The following is a 17321-nucleotide window of genomic DNA, read 5'->3' on the forward strand; positions in this document are numbered from 1 at the left end:
TATCCTGATCTATAAATAAGCTGCTTCATTAGTTTTCCTAATTCTGAAATCACACATTCGAAGTGACAAACAAAAAGATAGTACTGCATATAAATATATTATACAAGATCAGTAAGTGTTCATATTATGAGACTGGTTATTTGTCAGTCTGAATGTGTATTGAAAATACGAGCTATTAATCTGTCTGACAAAATGTATCAACGTCTTCATTAACAATATCAAGATAAGAGTACTTTTATAAACACGGCTGAGGATGAAGTTTCGAAACCGGTCACGTGTATAAATAATGTAAAACATTTTAATAAAAACAGTGAAACAGAGTACTGTAGTATTTTAAATAACCCTTTTCTTTACTATTATTATAAATGTGAAAATAAATTTGTTTGTTTGTTACCTTTAAACGCCTTAAGACGGCTTAACGAATCACTACGAAATCTGGTATACACATATTATAATGAGAAGAACATAGGCTAATTTTTACTCCGGCTAGTAAATATATCCCGGTCACACGGCCGAAGTCGCGTGTAAAACCTTGTATTAAATAATCAAGATAGAGTATTCGACAAAAAAACAGTAGGCTCTTTTTAAAACGTTTGTAGTGAGAGGCTTTATTAAAATGAAGCACGTTTTTAACTAATTAACATTCAGAATAAATTTCTAGAATTTGTAAAACTGTATTTGTCTACTGATACTACTAACAAGATTATTTATGCACACCTGTACAATATACACAGACAACACGCCGCCAGATTCCTTTTATATTGCGTGGGTCATAAGAGGTCGGCAAATTCTGTGGGCCTACCACGAAATGTTTTCTGAAATTTAGAAGTCGAAGGAAACAAAAATTTGATATTAAAAGTACGTAGATAACACATAAAAATATTAAAAATGTTAAAATATCGTTGCTTTGGACTTGGTATGATTTATGGCGAACGAAATGTTAAGCTCCATTAACTGGGCTGATTTCGGTATTAACAAAAACATGAAATTAAGTCTGAAACTTCGAAATTTCGTTTCATAGTAGACCCCTTGATATTAGAACGTAAACGAACAAGAATAAACTTTTTGTTCGTTTAGTTGTATTACAATCACACTGTTAATAGTAAGACAAAAAAAGACTTTTTTGTTTCACTGCCTGTAGTGTGGTAGAACTAAATCGTAGAATTATACAGCTATAATAAAAAAAAAATTAGTAATTTTTTAAGGTCTTTTTTTATATTTATAATACGTAGATGTAAAGTGTGTATATAATAGATAGATTATATATATATATATATATATATATATATATATATATATATATATATATATATATATATATATATATATATATATATATATATATAATTTTGTATATAATTAATATATATATGAATAATTAGATGATTATGTTTATGAAGTTAAATGAGCAAATAAATATAAAATACAAATCAAAAATAAATCTACGTCACATATAATGTAATAATAATATAGCCTTTATTCAGTTCAACTTAGTACTGACATTAAAACAAACAAAATTTAAAATTTTATGTCACATATAATGTAGTGAAAGTAAATACACTCTTCATCAGCGACGCATCAACTATCGAAGGGCTAGACGTGGCAGTGTCCCGGAGCCTTCAAGCTCAGGGGACCCTCGAATCTGGATTACAATAAATCTGGAGTACGTCGAATTCGGAACACGACGAATACGGAACAAACTATTTTAAATAGCTACATAAGTTGGGACCTTACTTTATTTTTTGCCTCAGTAAATCACGATTCTTATATGTTTTCCTTATTTTCTAATAAAAAACTGCTCTTTTATATCAGAAAACAAATAGTGTGCTGCAGCCAATAACTCTCTCATAATGCATTCTAGTTTATTTTAATTCTTTAGACATGGAATTTTGTTGATAGCTCGATCAATTGACCTTTTACATATTTTCTATTTTCTTATGACAATAATAGTCATTATCATATCTATATTCCTCATACAATTTATTTCAAATATCAATAATGTATTTTTTTGGGGGAAAGGGATTGTTAGTAATAGGGTCTAACTGACCCATTGCCAGCAATACACCCTATCAGGTCAACCTCCACACGGTTCCCTCTGGAAACCATCGTGGTTAATTCTAGCGGAATTCGTCATGATGGGCTAACTGACCTGCTTTCATCATCACCTATCATCGCTCACTGGTGCACCGCCAGCGTATAACGATAGCGCAGGCGGGGTTACCAATCCATTATCACCCATTAAAATAAGATGTATTTTAAATAAAGGTAAAAAAAAAAGAATCGTACATAATGTTTATTAAAATTCATAAGAAAACGAGTTGTAAAGGTGTTAACAAGCACCTAGTAACAATAGTTTTTTTTTTTAAAGGATGATAATGGAATGGTAACCCCACCCGCGCATCGGTATACGCCGGCGGGGCACCAGTGAAGAATGATAGGTGAGGATGCAGCAGGTCAGTTAGCCCATCGTGACGCATTCAACAAGAATTGTTCACGATGGTTTCCAGGGGGAACCATGTGGAGGTCGACCTAATAAGGTATATTGCTAGCAATGGGGCTGTCAAACTCCATTGCTAACAATCCTTTTCCCCTAGTAACAACAGCACTTACGCGGGTCTAATGAACTCAATGATGACCCACTTTTTAAAGGAAGGAAGTGATATTAAAAGTGTCATGGAGTCACATTCACGTCAGTATTTTACAAGATAACCAATTAAACGTCAGCTGTCGCAGCAAGCTGTTTAAACAAGTGATACCAATTCATTTCCTATTTCAATGTTTAAGTTTCTTATTAAAAGATATTTTCTCTTACGAATGTATACATTTACATGTGGAATATCTGACACGAAAAATTTACATATAAGTTTATTAAGAAACATTATATATTATTATTTATTTTATTAAAAGTAGACATGGGTAATATGGATAACAATATATTGGATTCCCCTGGACATTGATCGGATATCTATTTTCGAATATATTACAAGTCTGTTCTCCAATATTATTTTTGGATAACAGACTTTAAACATATACGTCATTAGACCTGTATATAAATATTCTAACTAAAATATAATGATGTAAGATTAATATATGAATTTTTCTATTAATATTACAAATTGCAAAAGTTTATAAAGATGGATGGAGAACAACGATCACGATCTCTATCCAAAATTCGTTGACCCAGCTCCCTTACAAAAACTTCACCTCTTTCCCCAAACACCCGTAGTCCTAAAAGCCACGGGAACAAACGCCAAGAACATTCAAAAATATTTTTAATTAGGCTTGAATAAAAAGTTTATTTTATTTTGTACTTCGAATGTTTTAAGTTTAGTCTCAGAGCAGATTCCGCGGCCGAGCCAACCATGTGAATCGTATCCTGCAGATGAGACACACTAAATGTAAATAAAAATATATTTTCATAACAACTCAAGTATTCCGACAAAATATGAACAGAATCCGAATGGGCGTCAAGAAATTTTGTTAAAAGATAATTAAATGGTTTCCCACAAAAAAACAACTTCGTTATGGCAAAATCAGTTATTTTGATCTAAAAACTATATATATATAATAAAATACTGTTAAACAAATAGCATGTTCAATACAGCTACATCATACGAATTCTTCATCAAATAAAATATGAAAGTAGAATACGTGAAATAGGTCTCGCCTACATCATTACATTTTTTATTTTATTTTTTTTTTTTTTTTTTTTATAAAACTTAGAATGGCAAACAAGCTGACGGCCCACCTGATGGAAAGTGGTAACCGTCGCCTATAGACATGAGCAGTACCATGGACATAACAGAGTATGCTGTTTCGCCCATGATACCCCCCATGCGTTGCCATTCCTGAGGACTCAGGTGTTATTCCTCTGTACCCAGTAAATTCACGCCATATCCCACCCTTCAAACCGAAACACAGTTATGCAAACACAACTGCTTCACGGTTGAAACACGAATGGGACAGAGGTACCCAAGCAATCGACTTTTGTACAAAGTCTCCCTCTGGTGAGGGAGAGGTTTTCTGTTCAAGATAGAATACGAGGTCTGTCCGGAAAGTTCGTATAAAAGTTTTTTAAAAATTTAATTTACAATTATTCAGGTAAATCAATTTTATCCCCTTCAAAGTACTCCCCCTGTGACATAATGCACTTGTGCCAACGCCGTTTCCACTGTGAGAAGGCTCCTTGAAAGTCCTCTGGTTGTAGGTTTCTCAGCTGCCCCGTCGTAGCTTTTTTTATCTCATTTATGTCCCCCAAATGCCGCCCCCGAAGTACCAATTTGGTTTTTGGGAACAAGAAGAAGTCACACGGGGCCAAATCCGGCGAATAGGGGGGTGTTCGGTCACCGTAATGGAATTTTTACTCAAAAACTCACGGAACGATCTTGGCGCAAATTTTTTTCATTTGAAGTTCGTTTCTTAGAATTTCGTGGACCACGGTTTTGCCCAAATTAAGCTCTTCAGCCACCTGTCTGACCGTTAAACGACGGTCCCCATTAACACAAGTTCGAATTCTTTCCACGTTTTCGTCGGAATGTGAAGTGGAAGGACGTCCTGAACGTGGGTCATCTTGAACGCTTTCTCGGCCCTCTCTGAATCTTTTTAGCCACTTGTGGACGGTTGGTTCCTTCACAGCATCATCCCCATAAACTGTTCTGAGATCGGCAAAAATTTCACGGCCATTCTTGCCGAGTTTCGAGAGAAACTTGATTACGACGCGCTGCTCTTCAACGGAAGCGGGCTCCATGCCGACGGGGTTTCGTTAAGAGGTAACTTCACAGATGGCGTGACAAGCCAGTTCGCACCGCACGGCGGTCAGACCAGAACTGAAGCATTGTTAGGGACATAAGGAAGGGGTCCTGCGCTTACCTGGCCTCCCCACTCCTCTTTCTCGCATTCCAGAACACTTTTATACGAACTTTCCGGACAGACCTCGTACAGTAGATATTTTACTATACTTTAACTTACAATTTCAGTGTAAATTTGCTGATTATATAATATTCAGTTGGGAATTATATTTTCAAAATGTTTATTTACTCCTAGGTGTGTACTACCCACGCCCCTCTGTATCTTGACTTAGGTAACTGTCCGACTGACGAGCAATAGCGATTAGTGACTCCGCTAATAAGTTATAAACAATACGTGAAAACCCTTTATATATTAATTGAATCAATGTCAAATTGATGGTGAATTCTACAGAATTAAAAAAATGGGATTGTGGATAAAAGAACCGATAACAAAAAGTATGTGTATGTTCACATAATCCTAGGCTATACCCACTAGAGGCGCAGTTAAATTTTCAACACAAACTTGTCGAAAAAACATAAACACGATTGAAGAGTGGCCTTTGAAAAAGTGACAGTACGCAAACTGAACTAGTGTAGATATCACAATTTATTTATTTATTTGATATATCAACAGATTACAAACAAAACGTTTACTAACAGAATACAACTTTTTTTTTACAAAGAATTTGCACGCCGACATAGAAGCAGAATGTATATGGGAAAAAAAAACCTCTTATCTCAAATTACCTATATTCTAGCAAAATAAATTAATTTCATTTCAACTTCAATTCATTTAAAAAAAAACATAAGTTTGCAACCTATTTATAGTCGTACATAACAATAACATAGATGAAACAGTGTACGAGTACATTGATTTTTTTTATAATATTATTACATATACACGAAAAATGCAGTAGAAAACCTTCTTTTGAAAACCCTTTAAAAAACGGAGTAAATGTTAATGTTGGTAAAATCAAATACCAACTAATAATTTTTCAGTCGCTTATTTGCCGGCAGTGGGAACCATCCTTTAAATAAACCAAAATCGGAAATACATTAAGCCAGCAGGGTCGACAGGTGGCCGACTACGGTTTTTGTGGTTTCCAAACGAAGCTGAAATGTGTTTCCAGTCCATCATCTGGTTACGCAATATGTCAGGCTTCCCCTCCGTGACGCGGTTTCTATTTTTTTTTTTTAATACAACGCCGGTAATAGCAACGGAAACGGTAAGGATAAATCTTTTTATTTTTTAATTGACACAAGAATAATACATAGGTAGTTTTGTCAAAATAAATGTTCAAGCGGCAGTAGCGTCCCTTTTAATTTAATTTGATGTCTCTAAAACCAAACTGCGGTTGTCAACCCACTTGCCAAGCATGACAACCTCTGGCATCCACAGCTGGACATAGGCCTTCCCCATATACTGCCATAAGAAACGGTACCCAGCCACCTACATTCACTGACTGTTTGCATAGCATAGTATAATTTAATTATTGTAAATTTAGATATTAGACAAATGAAAATATATAAAATACGATAACAATATATTAATAATAATAAATAAAATACAAGTTAAAATCATTCTATTATAAATTCCTTGGTCGTCAAGTTTTTTTTTTAATGAGTGATAATGGAATGGTATTCCCGCCTACGCTATACGTATTCGTTGGAGGGGCACCAGTGAGAAATGAGTGAAGACGAACGCAGGCCAATTAACTCATCATGTCGAATTCCACCACAATGGTTTCCAAAGAGAAGAAGAGAAGTGGAAAATAAAATCCTATACGTAACGTATCACGTCATGGAAAATTGATAAAAAATAACTCCATTTTACATCGAGTTCCGTTAACTAACAGACACAATTCAACTTAGATCTGGCATCCGGACTTCTATCTGAGCAAGTTGTAGTTATAGTTTGTCTGACTTACTTAAATTCTTTTATTTTTGTAATTACATGTGTAAAGCGTATATATATATATATATATATATATATATATATATATATATATATATATATATATATATATATATATATATATATATATATATATATATATATACATACATCACTCTTAGCGATAAAGCCTCCCATTTTTTTCTTAGTGTATTATTTTTTTTGTAATTGTTTGTATTAATAGTAAGTTGGCTATTGTAATCTTATGGAGGAAACAAAAAAGGGTATCTATCTATCTATCTATCCGCAATACTATCTGTCAACAGGCAGAATACATAGTCTGATAGTTGGCCGACCGCTAAGCAAGTTTCAATTGATCACAGTGACAAAAGTTTTAAATAAGATTGACCATTTGAACATTTATAAATATGCCAAACAGTATTTTTTTTTATGGGTGAAGATGAAATGAAAACCCTGCCTGCGCTATCGGTATACGCTGGCAGGGTACCAGTGAATGGTGACAGGTAAGGATGAAGAGCAAGTCAGTTGGTCCATAGTGATCAATTGGACAAGAATTAACCACTGTGGTTTCCAGGGGGAACCGCGTGGGGGTCGACCTGTTAGGGTATATTGCTAACAATGGGGAATGGGAGAAGATGGAATGGTAACCGCGCCTGCGCTATCGGTATACGCTGGCAGGGTACCAGTGAAGGGTGATAGGTGAGGATGAAGGCAGGTCAGTTGGCCCATAGTGACCAATTTAACAAAAATTATTAACTATGGTTTCCAGGGGGAACCGCATGGAGGTCGACCTGATAGGGTATATTGCTAGCAATGGGGTTGTTAAATCTCATTATTAACCATCCCTTTCCCCTCGCCATACAGTATTTGATAATTATGAAAATGCGTTACTTTTGCAATTTATATTAAAAAAGAAAAAGTTTGCATTACCATTAGTCGCCAAACTAGGTCAGACCTATATCTTAATAATAAAAAAAAAATTGCCCGATATCGAATCCATAACCGTTAGAATCTTGGACTTGTAGTAACTGAACTATGGCATTTCCAACTACGGTACTTCTCAGTGAGAAAGTTCGCTTTTTTCCCTATTCCTAACCGGATAGCATTGTAGTTTGCGGCACATCTGCACCCAACGGAAACATTTTTTGTTCCAGCCACAAGTTTACACAGATTTCCGTTATAAATAGGTCAATATGTCACTAACATTTCTCCATAGTAATTTAATATTGTATCCTACAAAAAAGCCAATTACATTCGTGATAAAACCAGTAATTTTATTTAAAAACTAAACTACTCAACCGATTTTGATAAAATTTCTATGGATCAACATTCAAATTCAAAAAATAATCCAAATCGGTTTTATAAACTAACAAACACAAAAAATATATTTCTCTTTTTTTGAAGTCGGTTTAAAATATGGATATGTCTTTGCCCAACTTCAAATAAGTTCATTCTCAATTCACCTATATATGTGATAGAATGTTACACAATATTGACAACAATTCTAAAACATTAATATAATGTTGTCTTGTAAATTATATTTATTAGGACAAAATCTTAAAATTATTTTACTATAGCTACTTAAATAAATAAATGATATCTTGTAAAAATATCATACCTACCAATAAATCATTATCATCATCATATCAGCCTTTAACTTTCCACTGCTAAACATATGCCTCCCCCTTAGGGGTTTGCCAGTAGTTGCCACGCTTGGCAGGCAGATTGGCAACTGCAGTTAGGCTTTGGAGATGTTTTAAGAGAGACACTGCTGTCCGTCCCTCGCTCTCCCTTAGTCGCCAATAATAGAATGAAGAAAATAAAAAATAAATACATAATATAAATAAATTAATCTGTAATACAAATAATAATCTTATATACATTCATTTGTAACCTACACTATAATTACCTAGCAAATTCATTGTAAAAATCAATAATGTAAACATCGCGAAGTTCCAATCTATATTTTTAACTGTATTGTATTACCTACTTACCCACCTATTACAATTATTACTATTTAAGCACATAAACTACCCACCTAGTTAAAATATTAATACATGCTTTGACTACCTATATAAATTTATTACATTTCACTTAAATAACATAATTCCGACACAAAGCTTACAAAATATTTATCAGCACTTTACATTAAATATAGCTACCCATACGAAGCCAAGTAAATACTACGTAATAAATGAACTAGAAAACTGCGCAGACAATGCCCAGAAGCAAAAGGCGCCAACGATTTTCCGTAAAACTCGAGCGCAGCGGAAAGCGTCTCATTTCCCGCCATCCGCCGCATCGACCAACCGAAATTTGGCGCCTAAAAATTCTATAGCCAATCGCTGCATTGGCCGCCATTTTTAACCAATGAACATTGAGCCCGCGCTCTCGCCACCGCGTCATTGTCAGAACTTGAAAATTAGTACAACAGTGCAGTGAACCCCGTCTGTAAATTCTCGATTTTCCACGGATTTTATAATAATCTTGTAGGTAAGTGTTAAAATAAGTTACTCTAATATTTACTATAAAAATATTACGAATTTTACCCACCACGCCATATTGTTTTTCTGGGAAAATATAAAATTTTCGCTATTTTATAACACAGTTCATACCAAACAACTTGTACTAAACCATACAACTAACATTAAACATAAAAAAAAATTAATATTAACCTATAATTTCAAAATGAATCCAAAATATGTTAGAAATATTCAATATCTGTTCTAAATCATGTAACAGTTCAGCAGATAATCAACTCATTCTTGCTTCGGCAAAATGGCGGCGCTGTTCTGTACGCTATTAATACATTCGTCATCTCTTTCATATGCATTCACTGAGACCTCCTGAGAGTGAGACAGTATATATTGATTTCAAAATACGAAGTATGCAGCACACGTAACTAGACACGTCTTCGTTCTTCGTAAACAACTACAGTGTTGCCATTCTTAATTTATTTATTCCAACATTTCAGGTTAATTCGTTAGTTTAAATTATGACAATAATATTTGTATTGTATAATATTAAGAACTGGTATAGATTACGGAATTATTGTTTTATTGCATATTATCTTAAAAAAAGCGAAGATTTTTAATTCGCCTGTATTATATATATAATTTGGTATATTCGCCATTTCTAAGCCGATTTTGATAATTATTTTTGCAATAGATACTATTTACTCTCACGTATTACTCACATATTACTTTTTTTTTATTGAAATAATTTTTATTTAACAGAAAAAAGTCTTAAATTGTCCTGTTGCATATAAAGAATAATAAAGATAATAAAATATATTTGAATTCATCAAATATTAATTATGATAATATTTGTAAATTCGAAATGGGTATAAATTATACGGTTTTTTATAAATTTCGCAATATAGAACGCGTAATTTATTACTGTAAATAAATATAGACATACAAAAAAAACAGCAGCTTCCAAATTCAATAAAAAATCTAATATCCGTTTTAGAAATATCATTACAATAGAGAAATCAACTACATACTCCTAATATGTTTAAGTTTAACACTGGATTTGAAGTCAAGATTTATTTAACACTAAGAAACGCAGGCGACTGTTGTAGCGATTGTACATTACATTTTTTTAATGAATTTAATTTTATTTTATTTAAATTATTTTTATTGGCATTTAAGCATAATTTATTTAAATTGGTAGGTATTTAAATTTATAGTGTATTTATTTATTTATTTACTAGAACAATTTAAATTAAAGTGATCTAAAATCGAAGTAAAATAATAATAAGTTTCATACATAACATCAATGGCCTCAAACTAGGATACTAGAACCAGGCAACGAAAACATTTGGGGGGTAGAGGAGAAGGGATTGTTAATACTACTGACTACCAGTATCTTTACTACCCTGTCAGGTCGACCCCTATTTGATCCCCCCTGGAAACCATCATGTTGAATTTGTGGATTCATTACGATAACTGACATCTGCCTTTTCATTCGTACCTAATATCCCTCACTGGTGCCGTCATTAAAAAAAAAAAATATCCAGATCACAGCCAATTTTACAAAGTTTATTTACTAAATAGACGGGACTGTAAGTAGCCGGAATTGTATATGGAAACTCTTTTGCGCAAAGCAACGTGCACACCACTGTGCCGCGCAAATCAAAACGTTGTTTCCATCTTGTGATTGCTAGGTGACGCTTTTTTGTTACGTTCTATTAAAATGCCTTAGCAATATTTTTCTTATAGAAATATATTTATTTCAATATTAATGTTATTTTGTATTTTGAAGCAAATTTTCTTTTTGGAAAAATAATTTACACTAGTTCTGTTATCAATAGGTAATAAAAATGAAGTTTGATTTGGAATAACACGTTTTTAATGTTAAAATACAATCTGTAGGTGGGCTGTTAATACTTTTTAGACATCTAGGCAGGTATGTTTATTTTTCTAGTTCAATCAATTGAGGTCACGATAAATAAATAAAAACTTAACTAACTTACGTGGTTTTTAGATAGATTTTCTTAGATACAACATAAGTTAACTTTCTAATAAAGACAAAATTTTATACGGTTATATTTTATAAAATAATATTTTTATATGTTGCTTTATTTGATATTATATGTTATCGTACGAGTCATCCTATTTTTAGATTGGTGATTTAGGAAGTCACCTTAAATAACTATAATATACTAATTGCCCCGGTAAACTTTGCTTTGCCTCTTACCGCCACTCAAACAAAAGAATCATTTAAATCGATCCAACGAATTCAATCACATAAATTCGTACAGAAGAATTATATAGGTATACAAGATATGGTGTTGATATGTAAATTGTGTTTTCTAATGAAAAACTATAAAATGAATAGATGTGTTTTTTTTTTTTTTTAATTGATCACTTAAGTAATTTTTCAAAGACAACTGTCACTATTTTTTGGAATAAATAAAATTTGATAATTAATTGAAAATACAAATTGGAGGATTGAAATAAATAATTTATTTAAAACAACTCCATAATTAAATTCATATTAAAATGGGAAATATAAGATATAAGCGCAAACACTGCGGTAGCGGGCTCATGTAATGGAACGCTAGCGCATGCCGTTCAGCGCCACCTATCATCGAGAAGTGGAAGCATGCATAGTCCAAGTTTGTAACTCGTGACGCCACTCGCCACTTGCTTGTTGGCTTTAGCGAATAGCGCTCGCGATTCGTTCGTCGAATCGATCTTGCTCGCTCATTCAGTCTACAATTGGATATACTGCCGTGTGGTCGTGTTGCGTTTATTTCGTATCCACCGCGTCACGACTTGTTTACGCTTACAAATCTAATCACAATTCGTATTCTTATTGGTGCGTGATGGACACAACAGTTATCTGTTTTATAATTTTAGAACGTTCTCTCATACAGTAACTGAATTTTGACCTTGTTTGCGCTAGGTGAAGAGAGCGTCGCGGATGCTATCTGTGAAGTGCGTCAGTGCTGCTGTGCGCTTGGACTTTGAAGATATGTCGACGTTAAGTGTGAGAGCTCCCGGCCTACAGGCCACCACTGTGCTAGACGCGAGGTCGCTGCGTGCTCGCGGAGTGACCACACTCGAAAGTGTCAGAAGGAACCTGTTTGGTTGTACCGACAGGGAGGAAAATAGGCGGTTCGTGGAAAGGGAACTGGCGAGGCAATCGGAAATCGACAACCAGAGATGGGAGTACGACTTCGCGAATGACAAGCCTTTACCTGGCGCGCAGAGAATTACTTGGCAACTGGTCCCTGCGTCTTCGATTCCTGCTGTCCTGAGAAGTGCACCGATAACCATATCTCCTCCTACGCCAAGTTCGACTCCCCAAGAGTCGAAAGTCGTCTCCAGTCCCGAGAACAGTAAAACACAGAAGAGAATAACAGGTCAGTACACATTATGGCTAGATTTGCAAATTATCATCTTCCATATTCAAAACAAACAAGCCACTTAGTCCAATACTAGTTAGACAAGTTTTTATCAAGTCCAAATATTGATTTATTACTTACTTACCTAGGTATATCGTAAAATAGAGTGTAACCACTATAATGTACCTAGTAATTTATAATAATTGTGGCATGCTCACCAAACAAAGCTAATGCTATCTAGAATACAGTAAAAAAAATATAGGTAGGGATATCACAATTAGTAAAGATTTATTATTCAAACATGAAATTAATAATAACTCATAAATGGACATATAATTAACTAATACAAAACTTTTTTTATTTTGTACGCGTATTTCTACAAAAAAGACATTAGGTAGGTATACCTAATTCAGAGATTGTTTACTAACTGTGCTAGGTAGGTATCGAATATACTTAGCTATATATAGGTACCTACGTAAAGTAGTATACCTATTTACGTATACTAGGTACCTAATTTATCTTTCAAAGAGTAAAGATCTAATTGTAAATGAGGTAATTGATGTGGTTACACAATACGTACCTACCTATCTAATTGGTTTACGTTTTTTTATTGGATGAAAATGGAATGGTAACCCCGCTTGCGCTAATGGGATACGCTGACGGGGCACCAGTGAAGGGTGATCGATGAGGATGAAAACAGGCCAGTTAGCCCATCATGATTAATTCATCAAGAATTAAACATGATAGTTTCCAGGGGGAACCGCGAGGAGGTCGGCCTGGTTGGGTATATTGCTAGCAATGGGATTTTTAGTCTCCATTACTAACAATCCCTTTTCCCCCCAATTGGTTTACGTTACGAGTATGTACAAACAAACTAATGCAATCACATCCTTCTATTAGTATTTATACATAGTTCGTACTAATACAGTTTATTGGGGGGAAAGGGATTGTTAGTAATGGAGTTTGACAGCCCCATTGCTACTAATATGCTCTATTAGATCGACCTTCACGTGGTTCCCCCTGGAAACCATCGTGACTAATTTTTTGTTGAATTCATCACTATGGGCTAACTGACCTGCTTCATCCTCACCTATCATCCTTCACTGGTGCCCCGCCGGTGTATATCGATAGCGCGGGTGGGGTTACCATTCCATTATCACCCATTAAAAACAATACAGTTTATTAATTAATACATAACTAAATGTCATTAACGTTAGTGCTTAGTAGTAAATTTATGGGGTACTAATTACCTTTTTTTTTTCTTAATTACTTAGGTACTTATTATTTTTAAAGCATATGTTAATTTTTATTCATAAACACAGTGTATTAATCTCCTGTATTTACTTAGACAATTATTTCTACTATAAACTTAATTTCATACATTTACAAACATTGTACATAACATACGAATTATTAAATTTAAATGGATGATTCTCCATAAAAAAACTACTATTACAGTGACAAAAATAATATGGGATAGGTCCCATATTACGCAGGATTATTATTAGGCGAGAGTAGTAAAAAGTTAGCTACAAAAAGAACTATTAAAATCGGTTCAGAATATGCTGAGGTTTATGAGAATTTAAAAAAAAATACGTATAATCTCTGGCCACAAAACGCAAGCCCTACCCTTTATGGCGTAATTGTTTGTGATTCATTGGTAATTGAGTATTGAGGTTTCTTGTACTGCGTATCCAGTTAGAACTAAAAACAATAGATAAGATTTCGGTTTCCTGCTATTTGAGATAGATTTCAGTGATAAATTATTGTATTTTACTTTCGTAATATATTGAGTCAATAAATTGTAAGTACTACAATGTGGGTTTGTCTATGAACAATAAATTTATCACACAGATAAACACTTAAAAATCGTGTAATCATATCTGAAAAAAAAATAAGTACAGTCAACATCTAATATAAACATTTATTTATAGTATAATCTATTTACCTGAGTAATATATAACAGATATTGCGTCAATAGGCGTCCGAAACAGTACGTACTTACCATTTTATAAAATTAATATTTAATAAGCAGTTAATATTTAACATGCGAGAAAACTCCATCAAATGTTTCTTTTTAATAATGAACGGTCTCACAATTAAAGAAGCTTGTATGTTAATGCATAATTTAAAAGAAATATCAAAATCGGACCAATTCAGGATCGACGAAGATTTTATTGTGTAACACAAATAATAAGACGGAATGAGAATCTATTTATGAAATTAATCAATATTAAAACTTACTAATTATTTGAATTGCTTTTATTTGTTCAGTATTATATTGACTGTACAATGTAATATCACATAATGTTTACCTATAAAATAATAGGTAGGTACCTACCTTATGTTCTTTTGTTATCAACATAAGCCTTGGAACACTTAAGTATATTGTTATCACCGGCAACATTTTTTTTATTGGATTAATTCGTACTATAGGTATAGATTTGCTAGCTATAGTTTAATATATCTATAGATAGTTAATATTTTTCAGGTAAAAAAAATTGTCATAATGACAAATTTAGGCTGTATATGGCTTTGTTCCTTTGCCTTTTTCAATGTGAATAAAACTTTCCGGCAACTCGATCTGATAGAATTCGAACTCGTATTTCTTTGACATCTAGGTTAAATATGTTCCCAATTGCACCACGGGGAAATACTATCATACTACTATAATTAGTAATTATTCAACCTACTTAAGTTAAGGCTTTGTAAATACATTTAAAACATTTCAATTAATGCTACTCGTCGTAAGATTACTTTCAGTGTGTTCGTGATTAAACTGTTACTTTCTTTTATTAATGGGAGAGGCAATGACAGCGGTCCATACAGCCCAGCGTTAAGACTTATTCATACAGCCCTAAATATTTTTTGTCCACTAATCTGATACATTCTAGGACCCCGTCATTTAGCCGCCCCTATTTGTAATAGAAATTGAAGGGAATTCGCCTTCTACAAGCACAAGGCCAATATGCAAAATGTTTTTTTGTCCATCAAGGTGTCAATGAGTTCATAAAGGGTCCGAGGAGGAAGCCTTTATTAAATAATTTACTGCCGCATAATTAAAAATTAAGATTTAATAAATCTTTTCTTAGTTCGTTTTTAATGAGTTTTTAAATCAAAGAGGGCGTGATCCGTGGTTTGACTACTTATTAAATTGTTTTTCTGTTTTAAAACACAATAACTCTTTAGTCTTTCATAGATTATTTATTGTAATCTTAATAATATTATAAAGAAAGTACTATACGATTATTTAAAACATTTTTTTTTCATACGAGCCTTGTCCTCACAACGCAATACCAAAAAAGAATTAGTCAAATAGGTGCTTTGAAGTAATGCGGCTTCCATACAATTTAATTAATTTTTGTTTTATATGAAAGTATGTAATGTAATTTGTTACATAAATGAACACAATATATGCTGGATTAACATTTACACTATGTAATACATAGTATGACATTTTTTATACTAAAGCCATGTGTTCACAAGCGCGACTCTTGACGAAGTAACTAGTGTGTGACAGTGACGCTCAATAGGTTTAGCAATATTGCACAAGGGGTCCTCATTGTGTTGAACTGCATGTTGAGTAACATGTAGGTAGGTACTCATTACCTAGTGGACAGAGTAGGCAAAGAATCACTACTTCATTTAAGAGTTGGCACTTCCCTTATATTGATAGAATTGTACTATGAATCTATGCAACCAATTACAAATAATAAAATAACTTAACCGTCTTTCAAAAAAAGCGTTCACGCTCACTTTTTATCCGAGCAGTAAGTACTTTATATTATTCCCAAATTCGTGTATAATATAGTATATATCATATATGTGTAAGTATATTTGTTATTCATATATATTTACTCGTTTATATATATAATTTTAGTATGTATGTATATCAATAATTAGTAGTACCGCATTCGAGTATTCTGACACTTCCCTATGATTGACTGGGAGCGAATGCTTTTAGCATTAAGTCCGCCATGTACACATATTTGTACTAATGAAATAAATAAATGGAGTAATATAATTTTATATATGTCCAAAGTATCCGTAGTAATAGGTATTATAAAAGACCTAACTAGTGTAAAATGTACAAATCCAATAAACTGCTTTCATAGATTTTATACAAATATTTTTGAACTAAGTGACGCGGACCTTATTCTATTGAAAACATACATAGCTTACACGCGTACAAAGACGCGGCTCAAAGCTATTATATTCACCAGTTGTTTTGTACAATAGAATGTGTAGGAGGGTACAGAGTAACGTTGAGTTAAAAACGTCATGACCTAGATTGTGTTTGTTTTGACACATTGCCTCGTGAAGTGTACGTACAGACGTCTCCCACACTTGTCCTATTTTAGATTGCACATGTGTAGAACACTTAGGGATATTAGGATCGTTGTAATAATAACTGTTTACTACTTTATTTACTATGCGCTAGTCTAAACAATAACAAGCAAACAAAACATTTAAACATAATAGTATAAAGTTAAATTTAGAATGGAACGTTATCTACGTAGTGTTTTGTGTATTAAATAGAGATGTCACTAGTAAATACTCATCAACAAAATAACTTCTTAAGTTACATTGTAAATTGAAACTGTAGGCTACCAACCTCTTTCAAAACTACATAGTTACAGAAAAAGAAATAGTGACGTTCTTGACAATCTAAATTGTCTTACCAATTTTACCGAACTATATTGTGTATCGCGACTTATTATATCTGGAATTATTTACTGTAAATATTATTCATTATACAATCTCG

General features: G+C 33.2%; 1 protein-coding gene across 3 annotated transcripts in view; it reads left to right on the forward strand.

Moving 5' to 3' along the window:
* Positions 1-9081: 9081 nt before the first annotated feature.
* Positions 9082-17321, forward strand: part of LOC113512091 (uncharacterized) — a 54206-nt gene continuing 45966 nt past the window's right edge. Inside the window, exons 1-2 of one of the 3 annotated variants that reach the window (XM_026895867.3) lie at positions 9082-9195; positions 12115-12574. In XM_026895867.3, coding sequence (XP_026751668.1) covers positions 12133-12574 — 442 coding nt within the window. In that variant the 5' untranslated portion in view covers positions 9082-9195; positions 12115-12132. Of the gene's footprint in view, positions 9196-11864; positions 12575-17321 lie in introns of those variants that run through there. The other 2 variants (XM_031909046.2, XM_026895866.3) reach the window with 2 other exon arrangements.

Source organism: Galleria mellonella, unplaced genomic scaffold (genome assembly GCF_026898425.1).
Source record: "Galleria mellonella isolate WM207_F2 unplaced genomic scaffold, CSIRO_AGI_GalMel_v1 utg184, whole genome shotgun sequence".
Lineage (NCBI taxonomy): Eukaryota > Metazoa > Arthropoda > Insecta > Lepidoptera > Pyralidae > Galleria > Galleria mellonella.